We start from the raw sequence: 24,028 nt of genomic DNA, 5'->3' as shown, positions 1-24,028 counted from the left end.
ATAGAGGTTTGTATGGTTGACGAAAAAAAGTGCCTGGTACTATTTCGTGTCGCAGTAGCCAAAAGTGTTTTTTGTATGGGAGCCCTGTTAAGGAGTCCGATATCCCGATTGTTAGCACAACACCCCTAATAGTACTCACAGTAGGGACTACATATCTAAATAGCAGCGCTCAACTCGTTCTGGAGGCTGAGCAACTGCCAAAAACGTACTTCAAATTTGGGGGTACTATTGATTTGGCGCTCACTGTACATCTGCATGTTTAAGATACGATAAAGCGGCCAACAGATTGAGATTGGGTGTACAGTAGATTATCCGGGGGTTCGTTCCACGCATCACCTCAACGTCCAACAACGATTTCATAAAGTCACATCACTATACAGTATACAGTATACCTACTGGTACCGACTTCCTTGGCTTGTAGTGGTCAACTGCATATAAGAGCGACCAATGAGATTGCAGTATTTTGAGCCAGCTGTCGCCTCGGCATATAAGTTCCGCTATAGTCATTTAGATACAAAGTTACCGGTTTGGCACAAGTATTGTGATTGTGATTGTGATTGCCACTCGTTCGGCAAGCAGAGATGCCGGAGCGTCCCCACGGACACGGACTCGTCGCAGCTCTCCACCTTCTCGCGCCTGATGAACGGCCGGAGGCGCGCACGGAGGAGCCGTCGCCGTCCGCCAAGGCGCAGCGTTAGGGAGCGAGAGACGCAGGTGGTGTAGAGAGAAAGTCAGACGGAGGGCGCGCTCGCCTCGCCGCAAGAAGCGACGCACGTCCTTCTCAGCAAGCGAGAAGCTTATTGTTGCCCGAGCTGTAGAGAAGTTCAAAGACGTTCGCAAGGTTATTCGTGAGTACTATCCTGACCTTAGCAAGTTTGCTTAGGAGTTTAGATGTAAACTAGTGCCGAAGTGGGTATGAATCAAGATCACACTGCAAAAACGGTATGCTGCCAAGAATAGCAGCAGCAAGAAGAAAGCTTGCCCCACCGGAATCGGCACGAAGCTACCACTGTTGGCAGACTGGAGCTCGTAAAGTAGGTAATGCCATGTTTCGAGTCTAATGCTGACGCTAGAGGCCAAGACAGTACATGTAGTAGCAGGGGGGTATGGTGTGGAGGTTTTGAAGGGTCGTGACGCTGGTTGCACGCCTTCAAAGCCCGACACATAGTGCCCATGAGAGCTAAAACCCGTGCTAGATCGACTCGGACGACGAAATTGGAGACGTCGAGTAGGCAAGATGCTAATAATATTTCAATCGAACCTCATTCGGTATGCATACCGGTAACCGAAAAAGCAAAGGCTTTTTTGCCTGGTACACTGTGCCGGTAAGTGGGGTGTCCACTACAAGCACTTCAACCCTTCTCTGATTGGTCAATTCCCTCCTCAATTTTCACCAATCCTCATTCTCTATTCTCGTTCCATACATTGCTGCCATCACATCCAAGTATTATACTAATGGAGAGCCACTTCGAGCGCGTGCTGGCTGCTGACGCCGATGCCGACGCCGCGCCCAAGCGCGCGGCCGCGTCTCCCCCCGCGGCCCCCGCGGCAAAGCGCTTGCGAGTGAGCGGCGCCGACATCTCGGCGCTCGTGGACGGCGCCGAGGCGCAGGAGGGCGACGCGCTGGACGCCCGCGCGCTCAAGTCCATGGCCAACGCGCTGCAGAAGCGCGTGCGCCGCAACGCGCTGGCGCGCGAGAAGCACGCGGCCGAGCCCAGCAAGTTCCTGGAGTCGGAGCTGGCGCTGGACGCTGAGGTCGCGCGCTGGCGGCAGCTGGCCGCCAAGCCCGAGCTGTTCGCCGCCATGACGGAGCTGCAGGTGCCCCGCGCGCTGCTGGGGTTGCTGGGCCACGCCAACCTGGACGTCCGCCTGGCCGTGCTGGGGCTGCTGGCCGAGCTCACGGACGTGGACGACGCCGCCGAGTCGCTGGAGCCGGCGGCGCAGCTCGCCGCGCACCTGGTGGACGAGAAGCTGCTGCCGCTGCTGGTGGCCAACCTGTACGAGCTGGCCGCGGCCGCGGACGCCAGCGAAGCGGCGGACGAGGAAGCCGCGGGCATCTACCACTCGCTGCAGATCCTGGAGAACCTGGCGGACCTGCGGCCGCCCGTGGGCGCCGAAGTGGCGGAGCACACGGCCGTCCTGCCCTTCCTGCTGCAGCAGCTGGGCCCGCGCAAGGGCTTCAGCCAGAACAAGCTCTACGCGAGCGAGATCCTGTCCATCCTCCTGTAGGCCGGCAAGGAGCCGAGGGACAAGTTCGTGGCCTGGAGGGGGCAGGAGCGCCCCAAGGAGGAGAAGAGGGAGGGCAAGGACAAGGACAAGAAGGTGGATCTGATGGACGACTTGTTACAGGCGCTGGCGCCCTACAGGAAGAGAGACCCCGCCACAGATGAAGAAGAGGAGCTCGTGGGGAATCTGGTGAACGCGCTGTGCAGTGTCCTGCTGGTGCCCGAGGCGCAGAAGCAGTTCCGCAGGCTGGAAGGCCTGGAGCTGCTGCTGCGCTTTGTGAAGGACCGCCAGCGATTCGTGTTTGGAGGGGCATTGCGTGTAATGGACCATGCGCTTATGGGCAATGCGCGGAACTGCGAACGGTTGATTGAGATCGGCGGTCTACGAAGCGTGTTCTCGGTGTTCATGGGTCGTCTTGGCAAGTACAAGTTAGCTAGCGCTACGAAGGCGAGCAAGGCTAGTGACCGCGCAAAGGAAGAGGAGAACGCGGTCAGCTTGGTGACGTCGATGTGTGCGTGGGTGGGAGAAAAGGCTCCGGCTGATGGCTATGACCGGCTGCACGCTAAGTTTGTGGAAAACGAATTGGAAAAAGTTGATAGATTAGTGGATTTGTTTGCGAAGTATCACGAGCGTGTGGGTCACAGCAATACGGACGACGACGAAGACGAAGATGAAGACAGTAGGTATCTGCGCCGCCTTGATGCTGGTTTGTTTGTTCTGGAGAGAATTGCATTTGTGGTTGCACATCTGTGCCGCTTTTCGAAGAAGTTGAAAGCCTACGTGATGATTAAGTTCCACGAGCGGAGTATCGAAAGCAATAGTTTGACCACTATCTTGCGCGAGCAATTAGACCTCTTTAAATCAGAAGAGAAGGATGATGATGAGGTGGATGAAGCTAGACAGTCCCAGAAGGCACAGCTTCGCGCGTTGCTTGAAACACTCCGAGCCGAGGCTGCCCCTTGTGAAGATGCCGATGAATCGAAAAGGGAGAATGGTGACAAGACAGGGAATGCGGAGCCTGAAAGCTCGTCGTGCTAAATCGAAATAGACTGATGAAACTAACCAATGCCTCCATTGGGCTCGCGCGATCTTGCGTGTTGAAATTCCCGATATTGAAGAGCTGAACAAGCCGGTACCGATGAGGAAAGTCCACAATCAAAACGCGTTTGGCCCAAATCAAAATCTCAAAGTGGCCAAGATCGACAATTCAATAGCACACAATAATACTGTAAAAACTGTAATACCGAATTTGAGATTTCCTACAGCAGACATATCTCCTAAAGCACACCCCTCACTAGCCAACCATGTTCAGCGGTGCGTCCAGCTCCTATTATAGATGACAGCACGTAATGCAGTAAAACCCAAAATCACCAACCATTTCACAAAGAGCGAGCAGAATGCCGAGGTCCCCAGAAAAAGCGGCAGATTTACTCGTGGTTCATACAGCGTGACTTGATAGCAAAGCAATGTGGGTCGAGGGAAGCCGCTCACTTTAATGCTCCTTCGATGGGGATGGGAGGTAATTGCTACCGGAGGTTGAGGAACGGCTCGTTCGCTGGACCAACTCGCTACGCAGCGAAGTGAGTGACAGTGCTTGCGACCGTATCGGTTAATCGTTCTTGCGATATCGATACACTGACAACCGACAAGGAAGAAGCCTAACTACTGTACATGAGTACACGTACATCATTGCATTTGCATGTATCAGAGGACTGTTCTTGTGGATTTCACCTGTACAACTCGTGTACAAACAATTTCAAGGTTCCTGGGGTATCATGTAGGAATTCTCAAATTTGGTACTTACTCATGATGCCGCGAGAGGGAAATGTTATAGCCGGCTCAATAAAAAGATCGACCAATTTAATTTGTGATACCCTTAATCCCCTCCCATGTTTCGCAGTGGGGTGGAAGTGCTTGTTTCCAGCCTTTTGGAATCGTTAAACGCACCTTGTTGGGTATCGCGAACGTTGCAGCACTTCTGGTTGCCATTCCTGTTAGGAAGGATCGCGCCGCCTGACGCGGTGCAGGCATTCTGAGTGAAGTTGGCGGTCAAGAAGCCAGAGGGCTCGTATCTCCTACTCTGTGTTCCCGCACACTGTCAGGGACCACCGTGACTGAAGGCAGAGGTCAGTAAAGCTGGCTTGTACGCCCAGACGTCTCTCGACTAGTACTTACGTGGGCACCAGCAGGGCAGCGAGGACAACAAGGACGAGCTGGACCTTCATCGTGAGGGGCGTGTAGGAGTCGCGACTTGAGGCTGGTGAAGTAGTTTTCGAAATGAGCAGCAGTCCCGAGCTCTATTGAGCTATTATAGTATCCCCCGCACATCCCGCAAATCATCCCATATGTCAAGTTGTCAACAGTTGTATGTCCACCGTACAGTAGATGGCTCAACTACATATTATGTAGTATTATGTATTAATAGTTGAACCATCTACTATGTAGTATTATGTAGTTGAGCCATCTAGGAATACAACTGTTGACAACTTGACATATGGGATGATTTCTTGCATATTATGCAACACATCTACAGTGTTGATGAAGCAATCATGCATATGCAGACCAGTACCCGTAGACATGCCGCAGATACGCATACTACTGTACATCGTAAGACTGGGTTTCTTATGTCATCCGGCAACCTGCCGGATCAAGTCCACAGGCCTCGAGTTCGTCCAGCAGCGCTTTTCGCAGACCGACGTATTTTAATAGGGATGATACGCCCACCGACCACCCTTGCCCTTGCAGAGGGAGAGTGACATTAGGCATTCGGGGAACCATGTCTGAGCAGGAACAAGAAGACCCGATCCTTGCTGTGCTCCAAGGCGACGACCTGGAAAAGAGGGAGGAAGACCTACGCGCGTTCCTCGGCACGTTCAAAGCAAAGGAGCTTCGCTCGGCGTGCACTAAGCTGCACCTTGGGGCTCAAAGGTGTGCTTCGGGGCAGGACAACAAGATCGGCTACGTCAATCTTCTTTGGGAGTACTACAAGGCCAAATGTGATGGAGTGCTGGCGGCGCTGGAGGAGCCTAGCGTGATGGCACCCACCGCTCGACGAGACGTAGCGACCAAGCATTGTCGATTCCGCTTGCTTATAGGGAAAGCAATACGCAAACTAGGCGAAGCTGTTATTGCTTCCATAACAGCGATAGCAATCTTGTACGCGTAGGAATGGCTTGAACCGATGACACCGCGGATGTCGTCGATAGAGCCTCCTGCCAGGAATCGAATCGCGAGATGTACCTTGCACTCGAGTGATTTGCCTTGACGCCCCAACCAAGCATGCTGAGGATGACTCAATGCCGGGGCGACATTACCGCACAGACGCTTGTAAGAGGCGGGGCTCATTCGATTCACGCGCTCAAACTCGCCTTCTAGAAGGAGGCGCTCGACCTCGCGGTTCCAGTCCAGGCGTGGCCGAACGTGCTGCTCGTAGGGATCGCGGCACAACGAGGGGGCCAAGAGCACCAGCCTCCAGCGACGGCGAAAGCGGTGTTGCCTCCGCTCCTCCATTGTTCCGCGTGTTTGTCCGTTTTTGAAAATTTACGCTGCTCGGTGAATATCACAATACCGGGCGATGATGTCGCCCATCCCTGTCGAGTCGAAATCGCCTGATCGGAAACGCGCACGCGCAGGACTCTCGCCCAACGCTGGATCTTGCGCGTCTTGGCTAGGATCATACAGTACCTTGTACCTGCTGATTGCATAGATAAAAATCCTACGGAACAACCTCGTGTGCTACACAAGTCTTGGCCAGCACGACAGAAACAGATGAAAGACGATAGTCGATCGTCGATCTACAGATCCCGTCTGGTCAATCCAGCTACGCAATCACGGGGGCCTCAGTCAGTGGTGCGATCGTCTCTACAGTATCCTATTAATAGGGACCCTACATACGTATGCGAACGTAGAACTAGGTAGAGTATTGAATGCTGTACACTGTATTAATACTAAACGCAGGCGATCGTTGCCGACACGAATCGCGATTTGTGATTCACGAACACAAGACCAGCGTGTCACAGCAACGTGGTATCAATGCTCATCGGCTGTCACGTATGGTCACAGCATTTTCTGTGTGAGCCAAACATATACTAGTCATGCATGTAGAGTTCACACGAACACCATCTGTACAGCAAACGCTGGCATTTGCAAACTGTATGGTACTGTGTAGCAAAAACACGGGAAAATCTATGGAGCTCGAGGTTACGGAGCTCGAGGTTACGGAGCTCGAGGTACCAAACATAGTCATTATTATAAATGGGTAGCACAAATTAAGGTCCCATCAAAATTTGGTCCATGAGAATATTGTTGCCTCTGGATCACTGACACTCAATGACTGGGGCGAAGACTGATAGCGCGGCGCAAGCGCGCTGCTCTAAGTGCAAGAAGGTGATCACTACACCGTATTGGCCCCAGCCTCCTCGAATGATTCAAATTATTGTTCAGGTAGCGGCAGTATCTCGAAGTGTGGTTCATGTTCCGAGGTCATTTTGAACAACGAGGAGAGTACTGAACGCCCTCTAGCTAAATACGATGAAGCTTTCGCGCAAATTCGGATGTGTACTACTGATTTAGGCGCTTTCTTTTCGATTTATTTGTAGTCAACGCATGTACACACTGGTCCTTGGAGGCCAGCTTGCTGGTTTACCAGCCTCACGAACTTTAATGAGAATAACGCCGTGCAATGGTGTAGTGGTTTTGCCGCATGCGCTTTTATCTAGCACAGCATTCGCGTTAATAAACACGAATACATGATTGTAAGTACGGGCATCTAATGCAACTACTTTCAGCCGCAATTTCTGCCCAGTTATTCGCAATTAAATTTGAATCAACAACTTCAATTTCATCCCATACCCTCACATTCACTCACACTGACTATACCCCTTCCAGCTCCACCATCATCGTGAGCAACAGTAGCAATGTGCAACCATAGCGAAGTCGTATTAAGTAATTTGGTGTTTGTTGCCGATCTCTATACTGCAATTGACGCTGTGAAATCTCTAAATCAAGCTGCGCTCCGACATTTCCACGATCCTGTTCTCGAACCCCTGCTGCTAGAGCGATGTGATGTAGTCGAAGCTTGGGCTCGTAGAAGGCAAAAAGAACAGTGATATTGTAACTTGAAGTCCGTACTCTCTTGTACTCTAGACTAGCTACTCACTTCATGACCACTCCTCGTTGAATGCAATTGTTAGTTGACGGGTCGCCCCGTAAACTTCGTCCCGTAAGCCGTCCCGTAAGCTGTCCCGTAATACGTACCGCAACAAATATAAATTACGTGCTCCGTAATAAATTACGAAACCAGTAATATATAACGCAGTGCGTTACAAGCGACAACTCGGCGGTATTTTTGTATTAGCATTGAGGTGCTGCATCAGAGTTTGAAACAGGACAATCTATGGAGCTCGAGGTTACGGAGCTCGAGGTACCTTTTTTTTAAAGGTATTTTGTATAGCTCTAGCCTGCTCTACAACCTGCACAATGAAAGTCTCCCACACCATAGCATCGCCTCTAGTTTTAATAACACGACAGGTTCGCGACATCACGAGAGAAAAACATGGTCTCCCAGCCAAGGTGCAGCAACTTTGTTTAATGTCTATAGGCTACGTTTTTATCATGTTGCTGCTAAGAAACAGCAATATGTAGCGGCAACTCTTTTACTGTTTATAGCCTACACAGCATTGACCAAATTTTGGTGGGACCTTAATTTGTGCTACACATGTACATTAATGACTATTTTTGGTACCTTGAGCTCCGTAACCTCGAGCTCCATAGATTTTCCCCCAAAACACTGTGAAGGTAGACACATTCACCCGGAAGGATACGATAACTGGTTTGGTGGTATCTAAAGTCTTATTTGTTTCAATTTCGCTGCGCTTGATACGATGACTGCCTGCAGCGTTCCCCATACGAACGGATCTCAATCGAGTAACTAGCGTTCTCGGACTACGAATTCGTATCTACATAGAAGGTACAAACAGATAAGCATGTGCCAGACACCATTTACAGACTGGAAGTTACAGTAAGTTAATTACCGTAATAATCGGGTCCAGTGCGACAAACGGTTTGAGTGCGACACCGGCAGACGTATGGGTGACAACCCCTCCCCTCCTAAAAAATATTAAGTAAAAAAAGACTTGAAAAAAAATTGTTTAATGTCTATTGATCGTTATCTTCCTCCTCTCCAGTGATGGTCATCTCTGGCAGTGGTTTTAGAGGCCTCAGCACCCTGTACACGAGCATCATCAGCAAAATGTAAAAAAACGAGTATCGAGCATGACTTCCGAGAGACCGCACCTTCAGCTTCGTCTTGTTATTGTTCTTCGGCCTCTTCTTCATTTTCTTTTGTGACTGCGATGGCGCGAGGGAGGTACCGCAACCAACCGTGCGGGACGGACGTCGTCCGAGCGAACTCTTTGAAAAACCTTACGAGGTTTTTTGCTTCACTTGATTGTGACTGGGAAATTGTGTCGCACTGGGCCCGATTATTACGGTAGTGTACCATGTTCTACTGTACCGTTGCGACTACAACAAGCAATCCCATCCTAGATCGCATCCTATATGGGCAAGAACGTCTATGCAGACCAAGAACATGCGTGGTACATATCGATGTACCATCACGCACGTGCAGCAAGAACGATGCATACACATGATCATACAGTATGATGTATCACAGTATTCGGAGTACATATGTACGGTGTTCGTATGTCATATGGAACATATTATCTACTGTGTTTGGAGGTGACATAGTGTGCGAATACATTTTAATATATTGGCACCTTTATAGAGTATGATCACAATAATTACATCATAAACATTTTCGGATTTGTCATAAAAGACATTGGCTTTGCAGTTGAAGTTTTGAAAATGCGCGAAAAACGCGCCCTCTCGTCGCGAAAGCGTTATGTATGATTCTAACTCACCACATCACAAGCCGACAAAAAAACATTATTGAAGTACTTAAACTTAGGGCCCCCACTGTGGGCAAAACCCGCTACAGACTCAGTCTAGCTTCGGGACTGCTGCTCATTTCGAAAACTACTTCACCAGCCTCAAGTCGCGACTCCTACACGCCCCTCACGATGAAGGTCCAGCTCGTCCTTGTTGTCCTCGCTGCCCTGCTGGTGCCCACGTAAGTACTAGTCGAGAGACGTCTGGGCGTACAAGCCAGCTTTACTGACCTCTGCCTTCAGTCACGGTGGTCTCCGACAGTGTGCGGGAACAAAGAATAGGAGATACGAGCCCTCTGGCTTCTTGACCGCCAACTTCACCCAGAATGCCTGCACCGCGTCAGGCGGTGCGATTCTTCCTAACAGGAGGGGCAACCAGAAATGCTGCAGTGTGCCCGATACCAACCACGGCCTGTTTAACGACTCTTGCGGGAAACAACAGGCTGGAGACAAATTTCCGTCCTGCTACCCCACTGCCCAGGCGTGCTAGATGGAGACGTGGAAGAGGATTTACATACCAGTGGACGACTCCTTTTGGGGGTATAGCTTTGAGGTTTTGAGATGTGGGTAAAACGTCTATCACGTAGCGGGTAATGTAATGGATTAAATCACAGCAGACTACGTCCAGCGTTGCTAGGGGGGGGGGGTACCCGCATACGACGAGTATCAATTGGCAGCGGTCGGCAAATGGTGCACTCGGAAAGCCATAATCTCTGTCCACGATCTCTCGACTTGGGCCCTCACGCGCTTACGGGACGAGTAATTAGCACGGCCCTAAATCATCTCCTCTAGGGCTGCCAGCCACAGAGGAAACGTCTGCACGTCTGCTGCACAACCAAAGTACACGTACCGTATCGTTGTAGTCCTAGGCGTCACTTCAATAGCACAAGCTTGCGCAGGCAAATCTTGATTTTACTGAGGGGTGAACATGAATTATTGTCGTCTTCACTATCACTGCTATCCCCACGATAAATGGTGCCAACTTATGCCCCTCCCAGTTGGAACACTTAACCTATACGGTTTTAACACCGCGTATTGATATTGTCTGTTCTCTGGATTTTATCGAGAGTAGTTGGGACGATACAAGTGCGCGTACTAGTCCCTATATAAATATAGATCCCTGAATCTCTTATAAGATGACAAAAGAATAATGTATCGGGACGAACCTGCTAGGTGTTATACATGGGCGGATATTATATTATCCAGTGTGTGTTGCTTGAGTCTTTTACGGGCGACATTCGCGTGACAAGATAATCTGGATGTTGCTTGTAGCGCATTACATGAGGGGGGGGGGGGGGGCAGGCAGTAGATGTAGATATCCGCCCGGCTACATGTACACCTTTTCCAGCCCAAGTTTGTCAACAGTAACTTACATTCAGCAAGAGCAAATTGAATGCGATAAAGAGCAAGGCCAAGTTCGGCAAAAACCTTTCAGCTCTAATAACTGACCTCGAAGGGTCGCCTATCAGATCGTATAGGGATTGCGTTCGTCAATCTTCAACCCGCCAAGGACTTCGCGCGCTTGTTCCGCGCGCTTACTTGGCTCTTGCCGACTTGCTTCGCGCCTACTTGGGAATCGAGTGCTGCCAAAGCTCACGTAGCGCCATGAGAGATGGCTGCATAGCAGGTGGCTCGCGTATACGTCTTGTGCAGCGCGTGCTGCAGCCCTGACCAGCGCTCAGTTTTTATTTTCCCATCTTCCACGCAGCAGTCCAAGGCAAGCTGCCAGCCATCTACAACCACTACTCGCTGAAGGTCAAGATGCGGGTCGTAGAGACCCATCGCTGAGGCGGTATGTGGGAGGCGGTTGCGGAGAAGATCGGCGCGAAGTTCAACACCGCAAGAAGTTGGGTGCGCCGTCTGAACGTTGCCAGGCGTTTGACCGCCACACTCTCCGTTTTTACACCATGGTGATCGACCTACAAGACATGCCCGTGGGAACCTAAGTCGTCGCTAACTGCCACTGTTATCTGCATATTTCTTTTCAAGTTGAACAAATTTAGGCAGTTATGTATTTTCAGCGACAAATATGAACCCGTTCTTGCGCTTTATCGCATAGAATTTACTCTTGCGGAATGTAAGTTACTCTTGGCTACTGTTGGTAAGATGCACTGCATCCTAGTGACCCCGGAATATGATGCATGCATCTTAGTCAACTAGGACTCAATGTATCTCATTGCAAACTCAAAATATTAGAATGAAATAGGCTTAAATGAGGATTTCAAAACGTTACTCGCGCACTACTAGCGCTAGCAACCACACACACACCGAGAACCACCACTAAAATGACGAACTTCTGAAACCCGCTGACGTAAATGTCTGAAAGATGAACTCCGTTGAAGATTGTGTGGACAGACTTGGAAAATCGTTCTCGTCGCCCCAGTGAGCTCCGTTAAACGCACGTCCATTGCTTAGAAAATCCGAGTGGTTCAACGGCGGCGAGTCGTTCAACACAGATAATTCATAGTGAACCCCGAAGAGCTCTTCCATCTCGTGAATACTGACCCTCATTTCGTCGGCCACTGAATCAAGTGGGTTTCGTTGCTCGGATGAGGTTTCGCCTGCACTCTGAAATCAATCACAGTATCAAATTCAACAGGTGATGTCGCCTCTTTTGGTCCGTAGTTTGAGTAAATGAACGCTAACTTGATCACGGTGTCGTTTTTTTCAAACAATTCCGGCGTGCAGAATGTATAAATTTGAAAATACTCCACGATCTCTCCGACGCCGCAGATGAGGTCTGTATAGCAAATATTATTTCTGCTACGGGAGCTAGCAGCGGATATTTGTCGCGGCCTTCCCACATCCACCATTGTGCTGGGTGTGAAAGGTAATACATAGCTCGACTTTCGTCACTCCAATTGAGTTTGTCACTCAAAAATGCCGTCACCTCCAGTTGAAGGTTTCGTTGCTTCTCTGTATAGTACCCCAGTAAAGCAGCGAGGTTTATAATTTCCTTGATCGTATCAAGCTTTTCTGCAGCAATAAAAATACTGGTTGGTTTTGTGTGGTCGAGCAAGACGGACACACTCATGGCAACTTTGTGAATGAACCGCCAACGATATTCTATCCGTTCTTTAAAATGCCTTTGCAGCGAGTTTTCAACTCCAGGAACGGAAGTGTTGTACACTGAATGCCGACCCAACTCCACAAATTGTTGATAAATAACTGAAAGACACAGGTTGTCCCTCTCAAAATTCGCCAAACACTTGTGTATGGGTTCCGGTAATTGAAGGGTCACGCCCCCCTTCGCCCAAAACACCTCGGTAAGCACGAACTTGGACAACCGAGCTACCGTACTACTGTCATACTTGACAAGTAAAGCCTGGTCGGTAAACAAATCTCGGATGCCATTCTCGTTCTCAATGACCAATTGGATACACTCGTACGCCGAGTACCACCGCGTCGCTACCAGGAGCTTCAAACCGCGCTGGGAGCCATCTCGATTTGATTCTTGAATATTTTTGAACCGAGCGCTCGTCGACGTGTGAGATTGAATAAATAACGCGATATCCTTGGCTTCATTTAAAATATTCTGCAGGGTTTCATTCGCCAAAACGTCTTTCATGAGTAAGCTAAGTGTGTGAGCCGCACAGCCAGTAGCCAAAAATCCGGGATGCGTTCCTTCCAAAATTGCCCACGCACTTTTCATGCTAGCCGCGTTGTCAGTGGTGATAGAGACCACTTTTTCCGCTCCTATTTCTTTCTCGATCTCATCAACAACCTCACCAATCATCTGAGCCATGTATGCACCGTCCTTAGTAGCTTCTCCAGTTACACGACAGGTCCGTAACAGCGGTCGTATATCAGGAGCAACGATTATAAAATTAATGAGACTCTCGCGACGTGGATTGGAACAACCATATGAAACGAGAGCAATAAAAGGTATATCTTTCAGCGTCGCAATCACACTCTTTCGCTCTTCCATACAGGCAAAATCGAGGAGGCCTCCTGCTAAGTCGTGTCGGTTCGGCATTATCACCGCAGGACAAATGCAAGCAAACATTTGACGGAATCCGGGGAGCTCAACTACTCAGAATGCCATCGATCATGGCAATAGCCACCTGGAAGCGAAATCTCGTGGTGGTGGCTGACACTGCTTGCTCTGGCGTTGAAATTGTGTTGGGTTCACGTCGATCAATCAGCACCGGGCTAATACCATCGACAGCAGGACGGGAGCGTTATCTTCTATTCAGCATCGCTTCCTTGTATTGACTTCTAATAAAAGCTGGTATGTTGGGACAGCGTGAAGCATGATTTCAGTATCCCTCGTGAGGGTTGCACCCAGGTCAAGGTCGTGCCACAGTGATTGCAGGTCACATTCTTGTACTTGAGCGTATCTGTCCCCTCAACGACGGTGTACTCGTCCCAAATTGATGCGTTTGGCTTCCCTCGTCGTGCCATGAAGCACGACGAGGTTGCCAGGATTAATAGCAGCAGCAGCAGCAGCCCCGCAAGTAGTGAATACGGTTTGGCGGGAAATTTGAAGTATCACACAAAGTTGGAATGGCTACACTTTAGTTTGGGCTACACCACAAGGGCAGGTAATAAGATGCAATAGGATGCAATAAGATGCAGTGCATCTTACCAACAGTACTCTTGACAAACTTGGGCTGGAAAAGGTGTACATGTAATACAAACGCACTACAAGTAGATCCATGTCATTCTCGGTTGGTACAATCCTTCGACTCTATCATCCCTAACCGATGCTGCATTGTTCGATCATAATATGTTCTGTAGTGGGTCTAAGTTGACTCACTACTTTAGCTTACACGTTGCGCTACGTGTAGGAGGAAGCGAAAGAACTTACTAATTACTTGAATTAATTATATTTGAATATACAAATATAATTTAAATCAGATAAGACTCCAAGTGACTTAGATTAGGTAAAATGAGAACTGTATTGTTTGTAAATTGATCTTCCTCCTAAGTCTGCTAAAACTGTTTATCATCTATGAAAGGGATTGACAGCGGCTGGCTGTCAGAGCCTCGCTAATATGCACGTCCCTAATTGGTAGAAAGTAGCATCTTTCTACCAATAGGATCTTTGGGTAGGTGTGGACCACTCATTGTGGTGGCCCACTTCAATGTATCCATTGGTGTGACTTACGCCAAGGTGAGGAAGTATCTAAAACTTTTAACAGATATCCTATCTGTTAAATTCACAAGTGGCTTGTTGCCACTTGTACGTGTAACCCCGTTACCCCTCCCCCCCCTTAAGGTTAGACGCGCGGGGTCCCCGCACGTCAATTTCTGAATTGACCATTCGTCAATTCTCCGCATTTGGAGAAGAAACCCGCGCTCATTCAACGATGAGCGCGCCTCAAGAAAAGAAGACTCCGAAGTCGGTGGAGAGTCATCTCTCCATCGATGACTACTTCGAACGCCAGAAGGCGAAGTATGGCGACGTCGTCGACTTCGACGACGATGATGACGACATAGAGGACGAGGAGGACTCGTCTTCAAAGCGCAAGGACTCAGTGTCGAGCGAATCGCTCGACCCTCATGCTAAGAACATTCGCCCGCGTGAAGGAGACGAATCGGACGCTTCGAGTTCGAAGCGTTCGCGAACTGAGAGTGATACCCCACTCGCTTCCGCTGGAACTCTCAGTTCTCCGCGCGCTGCAGCTGCAGCGCGTGATTCCAAAGCTCAAGGCTCTCCGCGCGCGATCCGTGGATGCCGTCCGCGTCCGAGATCCCGGACCGGTATGGGAACTCGGTACCTCCGAATGAGGTGCCGCTGTACGTGTGCAGCGCCATCAAAGATGACGCCGTGGCTGCCGAGCTGCACTGTGATGGGGAAACGCATCAAAGGCGCGATTACTACATCGGACTCTTTCATGAGCTCCGATGGTTTCAAAGCAAGAATACATCTTCTCGCAGCAAAGTGCCCGAGTGGCAGGCACTTTGTCAAAGTTGGAATGCTTTTGTTGAGAACTTCAACAAGAAGCCGAGTGCTTACCGTGATCGGATTAAGCAAGCGCGTGATCGCTTCGAGACATACTCGAAGCGTGGAAAGTTGGAGCAACTCCACGTTGTTGCGGAGGAGGCTCGGGTGCCGTGCGCTGTGCCCGAGGGCTTTCAGTGCGCGAAGTGCTTCCCAGGCGCGGTCCGCTTGAGCGACCGCGACATGAACGGGTACACGTCGTTTCGTGTGCTCGAGAGTCTCAAAGAGCTCCGTGCTAAGTTCTTAGCACGTGAAGGTTCGGGCGCTGGCGATGATCGCAGCGCTCGTATTACTTCCGCTGCACCAGCGCGTACTGCTCCTCGTACGCCCTCACCATTTCCGGAACGTCCTCCAGCAAGACGTTCCGCGGCTCCCATATATCTCGATGGGGAGGAAATCCCCTCCAACGATTACGAAAACGAGCCCCTTGAGGGTTCGTTTTCGGGATACTATGGTCAACAATCCGATCAACAATCCAGCGGGTTGAGCCGCGGGCGTCACGGATCGGCGGTGGCGGGGGTGGGAACACGCCCCGGGTATGATCGGCCCCGGGCTGATCAGTACACGTCTCTCCACGACCGGGTGACCGCCGTGGAGCGTCTACAGGGCGCCGAGTTCGCCGCCCTGAAGCAGGAGCTGGCGAACCCGAAGGCCCAAGTCGCGGCGGTCTCGCAGACCGCCTCGAATATCCAGATCTAGTTGGAGACCCGGATGAAGGAGTTGCTCCAGCGCGCGGACGCGCTGGAGGAGAGGCTCCTCGTCGCCGAGGCCAAGGCTTCCGCTTCTGCCTCGGCTCCTGCCGAGGCTTCGGGTCAGCCGAGCTAGATGGCTCGTGCTGCAGGTATGGCTTCAGCCGTCCAACGTAAAAGGTCGGATGGAGGCGCATGCTTGACGGTATGTCTAGTGTGTAAGTGTTGCCGTGCCGTGCCAACACAGTGAACTCCCGGATGAAGCGCGGAGCAGGCTTACTTGCTCCGAAATCCGAAACTGTATGTTTAGGTAGGTTTTGAGTAGCTAACAAAACCAATGAACTAACTTTGAATTCATTTGTGTTGCATCTGCCCACATTGTCTGCGTTCAGCATCTGTTGATCCACAGAAGCTGCTATTGCGTCTTGGACAAACCGAATTACGACTTGTCTTTTGGTAATGAAGTTGATTGCATCCGAGCTGAAGTCATTCAGCTCGCTCTCCGCTAGAGGCCCGGCCTCTGCGTGGTTCTTCGCGGTGTCTGCGCCCTGCGCAGACCCGTGGTCTTTGTCCTTGTTGTTGGAGGAGTCTGCGCCCTGCGCAGACCCATGCGTTTTGTTCGTTGTTGCAGTTGACACTGTGCAAGTGTCAGCGGTTTTTTGTGGCTGCTGTATTGCAGTCGTAGATCCTCCCCCCACTTAAGTGGGAGCCATCACTCTGAGTAAACTCGGTAGACGTGGATGCCGCATGGCATTCACGTAGAACGGTGTATGCCCGGTCGAGGCATGCACTGAGTTATTGATGGCAAACTCTGCCATCGATAGGCACTCGCTCCAGTATTGGAACGAGTGAGCGTAGCTCTTCAAGATGTCGACGAGCACGCGATTCACGCGCTCGGTTTGGCCGTCCGTCTGCGGATGGTCCGCAGTCGACATTGTAAGCTGGCTCCCAAGAAGTGTAAACACTTCTTGCCACAGGTTCGCTGTGAAACGCGGGTCTCGGTCCGACACGATGTCGGTCGGCATGCCATGGTGTTTGAACACCATGTCGACGAACAGACGGGTCGTCTGTTTCGCGGTCACCTCTGCCGGCACCGCAGCAATATGTACCATCTTGCTGAAGCGGTCGACGAAGACCACAACACCTGTATTCCCTCCGCTGTCCGGGGGAAGACCAAAGATGAAGTCCAATGACATGGACTTCCAACACTCCAACGGAGTCGGTAGTGATTGCAATGGAGCCTGCGCGAATGGCGCAGGCTTTACGCGTTGGCATACCTCGCAAGCACGGATGTACTTGCGCACCCACTTATACTGGTGGTGCCAGTAGAAGTCGCGCGTGAGAAGGACGTATGTCTTCTCACGTCCGAGATGTCCCGCGGTCGGGGCATCGTGGTACTCGTACATGATCCTGAGTCGCAGGTCATGGTCATTCGGTACGACGACGCGGTCTGTGTTGTCGTCGACAGCATTATAAAGCGGTATGCCGTCGTGCACTCGAAAGCGGTGTGCACGCGCACGAAGGTGCTTGGGCAGCTTCTGACGAGCCTTGTCAGAAGGTGTTGTGCCATAGGCCAGCAAGAGTTTCGTGTCCGCGTCGTGCGCGTACGCGGCCTTCACATCGTCCAGCAGAGACGATGTGGGTTTGCTCGATCGCGTGGCGTCAATGGCATTGACGTCAGCAGCTTCTGCATAATCCGGCCGACGTGATAACGCGTCGGCCATCACATTCAATCTTCCGGGTTTGTATTCGACCCGGAAGTTGTACTCTGCAAAGAATGAGAGCCATCTCGCCATTCTTTGTGATATGTGTGGCGACTTCAGTGCAGTACACAGTGATGCATGGTCGGTGTAGACCACAAACGGTCTACTTCCAAGCAAATACACTCGAAACTTTGCGAGTGCGTATTTCATGGCAAGGAGTTCCTTGTCATGCACCGGATAGTTGCGCTCAGCTGGCTTCAGCTGACGCGATTGGTAGTAGACGACACGATCACGGCCCTCGTGATCGTGCTGCATCAGCGCGCATCCGAACGTGAAATCGGATGTGTCACATACGACGTGGAATGGACGATCTTGGTCAGCCACTGCCAAGATCGGCGCCTCAGTCAAGCCCTGCTTGACCGCATCGAATGCCTTTTGGCAATCGGTTGTCCAATTCCACACAGCTTCTTTCTTAAGAAGTTGTGACAGCGGGCGGATCTTGCCCGCGTAATCCTCCACATACTTGCACAAGTACGTGGCTAAGCCAAGGAACTGCATCAGTTCCTTGACGCTTGAAGGCGTTGGCCATCCATTAATCACTCTGACCTTTTCCGGGTCAGGGCGAACACCATTCTTCCCTACGAGGCACCCGAGGACGGGTATCTCGCTTGCCCCGAAGATACACTTCTTCGGGTTCGCGTAGATCTTATGCTTTCGCATAAGCTCAAGTAGGTTCCGGAGATGCACCCGGTGCATCTCTACGTCGGTCTTCCCGTCCACAGCCCGGTTGTGGATGAACACATCGTCGAAGTAGCTCGGCGCGAAGTCGCGCACCGAGCGCAACAAGTGCGTCACGCACCTGTTGAAAGTCGTAGGGGCGTTCTTGCGTTCCTGCGGCATTACTAGCCACTCCCAGATCATACCACTTGGTGTGCTCACTGCCGTAAGAGGGATGTCGCTCTCACGCATTAGGATATGATAGAATCCATCTCGCAAGTCGAGAGCACTGTAAACGGTGATCCCAGCCATCGAATCGATGATGACATCTTTTCGTGGTATCGGCGTCTGCGCCGGTACCGTCGCATCGTTCAGCTTGTTGTAGGCATGAACGATGCGCCATCCACCCTGTGGCGTTTTGACACAGAACGTGGGAGCACTGTGCGGGGGCTTTGATTTCCGCACTTGTCCAGCTTTGCGACGACTTTCAAAGAAGTCGTCGATCGCCTTCACTTGATCTCGCGGCAGTGGCCACTGCCGCGTAACACAGTACTTCGTGCCCGGCACGAGATCAATCTCGTGCTGAATTCCCTTATCCTGCAGAAGCTCCGCAGGAATCTCTTCCGGGAGTACGTCTTTGTACTCCCTCAACAATTCGTAATAGGGTCTCGACTTCAGCGATTCCCAGCCTTGTTCCTCGAAGCGCTCTCGCTTCGTCTTCGCACTGAGAGTGTCTTCACTCTCAGTGGTACTTCCCATGAAGAGCTACCTCAGCTGTTCGCTCTCGCTCTTCGCTCTTTCGCTGTCCGAAAGAACGCAGACTTGCTCGATGCGTCCATCGTGCAAGTCGCGCGTGAAGCGCTTCCAGCTCATGACTGGAAGCGAAGTCAACTCCGACGGCCTCGTCGGAGGATTAGCGAGTTCCATTTCCTGATACTGGAATCCAGTATCGGTACGCGTCAAGACGTTCAGCGTCTCGACGCCCGGCGTCACCGCCTCGGTTTGCCCGGCAGACCGTTCTCGTGGCGCCTCGGTCCCGGACCGAGACTTGCGCAGCGTTCTCCGCATCCGCCGTCGTCTTGTTGTGCGGAGCCGGGCTCCGCACAGTTGTTCTTCTGGTCCAGGCCCGGCCGTGGACAGTTGTTCGCCTGCGGACGCTGTCCGCGGGCGCGCGGTATCAAGCGGGGGGGGGGGGCGTTCAGCGCCGAGGGGAAGAGCCAGCTGTGCGGTCGCCAGAACTCTGGCCACTATGTCCATACTCTTTCGGAGTATTTACTCCCGTTTGCCCACAAGCATCGCGGCACGGATTTCCTGTTTCAACAGGATAATGCGTCGATCCACGTCTCCAGAGAGACGAAGGGGTTCATGGATGAGATGGACGTCAAGCGCATGGAGTGGCCCGCGCGATCCCCCGACTGTAACCCGATCGAGAACGTCTGGGGCAAGATGGCTTCACGTGTCTACGCGCATGGACGACAGTACAACGCAGTTGCAGAGCTCGAAAAGGCTATTCTATTAGCCTGGGAGTCGATTGAGAAGGAGTACTTGCAACGCTTAGTTGAGTCGACGCCCGCCGGTGCCTTGTCGTAGTTAAGGCGAGGGGTGGGCTGACAACCTATTAACCAGCTCTATTTTAATATAGAAGTTTGTATGTTTGACCAAAAAAGTGCCTGGTACTATTTCGTGTCGCAGAAGCCAAAAGTGGCTTTTTGTATGGGAGCCCTGTTAAGGAGTCCGATATCCGATTGCTAGCACAACACCCCTAATAGTACTCACAGTAGGGACTACATATCTAAATAGCAGCGCTCAACTCGTTCTGGAGGCTGAGCAACTGCCAAAAACGTACTTCAAATTTGGGGGTACTATTGATTTGGCGCTCACTGTACATCTGCATGTTTAAGATACGATAAAGCGGCCAACAGATTGAGATTGGGTGTACAGTAGATTATCCGGGGGTTCGTTCCACGCATCACCTCAACGTCCAACAACGATTTCATAAAGTCACATCACTATACAGTATACAGTATACCTACTGGTACCGACTTCCTTGGCTTGTAGTGGTCAACTGCATATAAGAGCGACCAATGAGATTGCAGTATTTTGAGCCAGCTGTCGCCTCGGCATATAAGTTCCGCTATAGTCATTTAGATACAAAGTTACCGGTTTGGCACAAGTATTGTGATTGTGATTGTGATTGCCACTCGTTCGGCAAGCAGAGATGCCGGAGCGTCCCCACGGACACGGACTCGTCGCAGCTCTCCACCTTCTCGCGCCTGATGAACGGCCGGAGGCGCGCACGGAGTCGTCGCCGTCCGCCAAGGCGCAGCGTTAGGGAGCGAGAGACGCAGGTGGTGTAGAGAGAAAGTCAGACGGAGGGCGCGCTCGCCTCGCCGCAAGAAGCGACGCACGTCCTTCTCAGCAAGCGAGAAGCTTATTGTTGCCCGAGCTGTAGAGAAGTTCAAAGACGTTCGCAAGGTTATTCGTGAGTACTATCCTGACCTTAGCGAGTTTGCTTAGGAGTTTAGATGTAAACTAGTGCCGAAGTGGGTATGAATCAAGATCACACTGCAAAAACGGTATGCTGCCAAGAATAGCAGCAGCAAGAAGAAAGCTTGCCCCACCGGAATCGGCACGAAGCTACCACTGTTGGCAGACTGGAGCTCGTAAAGTAGGTAATGCCATGTTTCGAGTCTAATGCTGACGCTAGAGGCCAAGACAGTACATGTAGTAGCAGGGGGGTATGGTGTGGAGGGTTTTGAAGGGTCGTGACGCTGGTTGCACGCCTTCAAAGCACGACACATAGTGCCCATGAGAGCTAAAACCCGTGCTAGATCGACTCGGACGACGAAATTGGAGACGTCGAGTAGGCAAGATGCTAATAATATTTCAATCGAACCTCATTCGGTATGCATACCGGTAACCGAAAAAGGCAAAACAAAAGCCAGTGGCTTTTGTTTTGGTTTTGTTTGTCCACTGGACACTACAAGCACTTCAACCCTTCTCTGATTGGTCAATTCCCTCCTCAATTTTCACCAATCCTCATTCTCTATTCTCGTTCCATACATTGCTGCCATCACATCCAAGTATTATACTAATGGAGAGCCACTTCGAGCGCGTGCTGGCTGCTGACGCCGATGCCGACGCCGCGCCCAAGCGCGCGGCCGCGTCTCCCCCCGCGGCCCCCGCGGCAAAGCGCTTGCGAGTGAGCGGCGCCGACATCTCGGCGCTCGTGGACGGCGCCGAGGCGCAGGAGGGCGACGCGCTGGACGCCCGCGCGCTCAAGTCCATGGCCAACGCGCTGCAGAAGCGCGTGCGCCGCAACGCGCTGGCGCGCGAGAAGCACGCGGCCGAGCCCAGCAAGTTCCTGGAGTCGGAGCTGGCGCTGGACGCTGAGGTCGCGCGCTGGCGGCAGCTGGCCGCCAAGCCCGAGCTGTTCGCCGCCATGACGGAGCTGCAGGTGCCCCGCGCGCTGCTGGGGTTGCTGGGCCACGCCAACCTGGACGTCCGCCTGGCCGTGCTGGGGCTGCTGGCCGAGCTCACGGACGTGGACGACGCCGCCGAGTCGCTGGAGCCGGCGGCGCAGCTCGCCGCGCACCTGGTGGACGAGAAGCTGCTGCCGCCAGCGAAGCGGCGGACGAGGAGGCCGCGGGCATCTACCACTCACTGCAGATCCTGGAGAACCTGGCGGACCTGCGGCCACCCGTGTGCGCCGAAGTGGCAGAGCACACGGCCGTCCTGCCCTTCCTGCTGCAGCAGCTGGGCCCGCGCAGGGCCTTCAGCCAGAACAAGCTCTACGCGAGCGAGATCCTGTCCATCCTCCTGCAGGCCGGCAAGGAGCCAAGGGACAAGTTCGTGGCCTGGAGGGGGCAGGAGCGCCCCAAGGAGGAGAAGAGGGAGGGCAAGGACAAGGACAAGAAGGTGGATCTGATGGACGACTTGTTACAGGCGCTGGCGCCCTACAGGAAGAGAGACCCCGCCACAGATGAAGAAGAGGAGCTCGTGGGGAATCTGGTGAACGCGCTGTGTAGCGTCCTGCTGGTGCCCGAGGCGCAGAAGCAGTTCCGCAGGCTGGAAGGCCTGGAGCTGCTGCTGCGCTTTGTGAAGGACCGCCAGCGATTCGTGTTTGGAGGGGCGTTGCGTGTAATGGACCATGCGCTTATGGGCAATGCGCGGAACTGCGAACGGTTTGTTGAGATCGGCGGTCTGCGAAGCGTGTTCTCGGTGTTCATGGGTCGTCATGGCAAGTACAAGTTAGCAAGCGCTACGAAGGCGAGCAAGGCTAGTGACCGCGCAAAGGAAGAGGAGAACGCGGTCAGCTTGGTGACGTCGATGTGTGCGTGGGTGGGAGAAAAGGCTCCGGCTGATGGCTATGACCGGCTGCACGCTAAGTTTGTGGAAAACGAATTGGAAAAAGTTGATAGATTAGTGGATTTGTTTGCGAAGTATCACGAGCGTGTGGGTCACAGCAATACGGACGACGACGAAGACGAAGATGAAGACAGTAGGTATCTGCGCCGCCTTGATGCTGGTTTGTTTGTTCTGGAGAGAATTGCATTTGTGGTTGCACATCTGTGCCGCTTTTCGAAGAAGTTGAAAGCCTACGTGATGATTAAGTTCCACGAGCGGAGTATCGAAAGCAATAGTTTGACCACTATCTTGCGCGAGCAATTAGACCTCTTTAAATCAGAAGAGAAGGATGATGATGAGGTGGATGAAGCTAGACAGTCCCAGAAGGCACAGCTTCGCGCGTTGCTTGAAACACTCCGAGCCGAGGCTGCCCCTTGTGAAGATGCCGATGAATCGAAAAGGGAGAATGGTGACAAGACAGGGAATGCGGAGCCTGAAAGCTCGTCGTGCTAAATCGAAATAGACTGATGAAACTAACCAATGCCTCCATTGGGCTCGCGCGATCTTGCGTGTTGAAATTCCCGATATTGAAGAGCTGAACAAGCCGGTACCGATGAGGAAAGTCCACAATCAAAACGCGTTTGGCCCAAATCAAAATCTCAAAGTGGCCAAGATCGACAATTCAATAGCACACAATAATACTGTAAAAACTGTAATACCGAATTTGAGATTTCCTACAGCAGACATATCTCCTAAAGCACACCCCTCACTAGCCAACCATGTTCAGCGGTGCGTCCAGCTCCTATTATAGATGACAGCACGTAATGCAGTAAAACCCAAAATCGCCAACCATTTCACAAAGAGCGAGCAGAATGCCGAGGTCCCCAGAAAAAGCGGCAGATTTACTCGTGGTTCATACAGCGTGACTTGATAGCAAAGCAATGTGGGTCGAGGGAAGCCGCTCACTTTAATGCTCCTTCGATGGGGATGGGAGGTAATTGCTACCGGAGGTTGAGGAACGGCTCGTTCGCTGGACCAACTCGCTACGCAGCGAAGTGAGTGACAGTGCTTGCGACCGTATCGGTTAATCATTCTTGCGATATCGATACACTGACAACCGACAAGGAAGAAGCCTAACTACTGTACATGAGCACACGTACATCAGTGCATTTGCATGTATCAGAGGACTGTTCTTGTAGGTTTCACCTGTACATCTCGCGTAGTACAAACAATTTCAAGGTTCCTGGGGTATCATGTAGGAATTCTCAAATTTGGTACTACTCATGATGCCGCGAGAGGGAAATGTTATAGCCGGCTCAATAAAAGGATCGGCCAATTTAATTTGTGACACCCTTAATCCCCTCCCATGTTTCGCAGTGGGGTGGAAGTGCTTGTTTCCAGCCTTTTGGAATCGTTAAACGCACCTTGTTGGGTATCGCGAACGTTGCAGCA

General features: G+C 51.8%; 4 protein-coding genes across 4 annotated transcripts; all 4 read left to right on the top strand.

Annotated features, from left to right (window-relative positions):
* Positions 1-1,455: 1,455 nt before the first annotated feature.
* On the top strand, positions 1,456-3,264 carry IUM83_10347 (beta-catenin-like protein; the record flags this gene model as incomplete). The annotated part of the gene is made up of 2 exons (XM_067934842.1): positions 1,456-2,213; positions 2,268-3,264. The coding sequence occupies 2 exons, from the start codon at positions 1,456-1,458 to the stop codon at positions 3,262-3,264; spliced, it is 1,755 nt and encodes a 584-aa protein (XP_067781473.1).
* Positions 3,265-5,002: 1,738 nt separating this feature from the next.
* Positions 5,003-5,392, top strand: IUM83_10346 (uncharacterized protein; the record flags this gene model as incomplete). The annotated part of the gene is made up of 1 exon (XM_067934841.1): positions 5,003-5,392. The coding sequence occupies one exon, from the start codon at positions 5,003-5,005 to the stop codon at positions 5,390-5,392; it is 390 nt and encodes a 129-aa protein (XP_067781472.1).
* A 3,913-nt stretch (positions 5,393-9,305) lies between these two features.
* On the top strand, positions 9,306-9,663 carry IUM83_10345 (small cysteine-rich secretory protein SCR99; the record flags this gene model as incomplete). The annotated part of the gene is made up of 2 exons (XM_067934840.1): positions 9,306-9,355; positions 9,417-9,663. The coding sequence occupies 2 exons, from the start codon at positions 9,306-9,308 to the stop codon at positions 9,661-9,663; spliced, it is 297 nt and encodes a 98-aa protein (XP_067781471.1).
* Positions 9,664-21,323: 11,660 nt separating this feature from the next.
* Positions 21,324-23,089, top strand: IUM83_10344 (beta-catenin-like protein; the record flags this gene model as incomplete). The annotated part of the gene is made up of 2 exons (XM_067934839.1): positions 21,324-21,827; positions 21,899-23,089. 2 exons carry the CDS (start codon positions 21,324-21,326, stop codon positions 23,087-23,089), a joined length of 1,695 nt encoding a protein of 564 aa, XP_067781470.1.
* Between the last annotated feature and the right edge of the window lie 939 nt (positions 23,090-24,028).

Source organism: Phytophthora cinnamomi (assembly GCF_018691715.1).
Source record: "Phytophthora cinnamomi strain GKB4 chromosome Unknown Contig117, whole genome shotgun sequence".
NCBI lineage: Eukaryota > Oomycota > Peronosporomycetes > Peronosporales > Peronosporaceae > Phytophthora > Phytophthora cinnamomi.
This window is presented reverse-complemented; position numbering and strand designations above follow the sequence as displayed.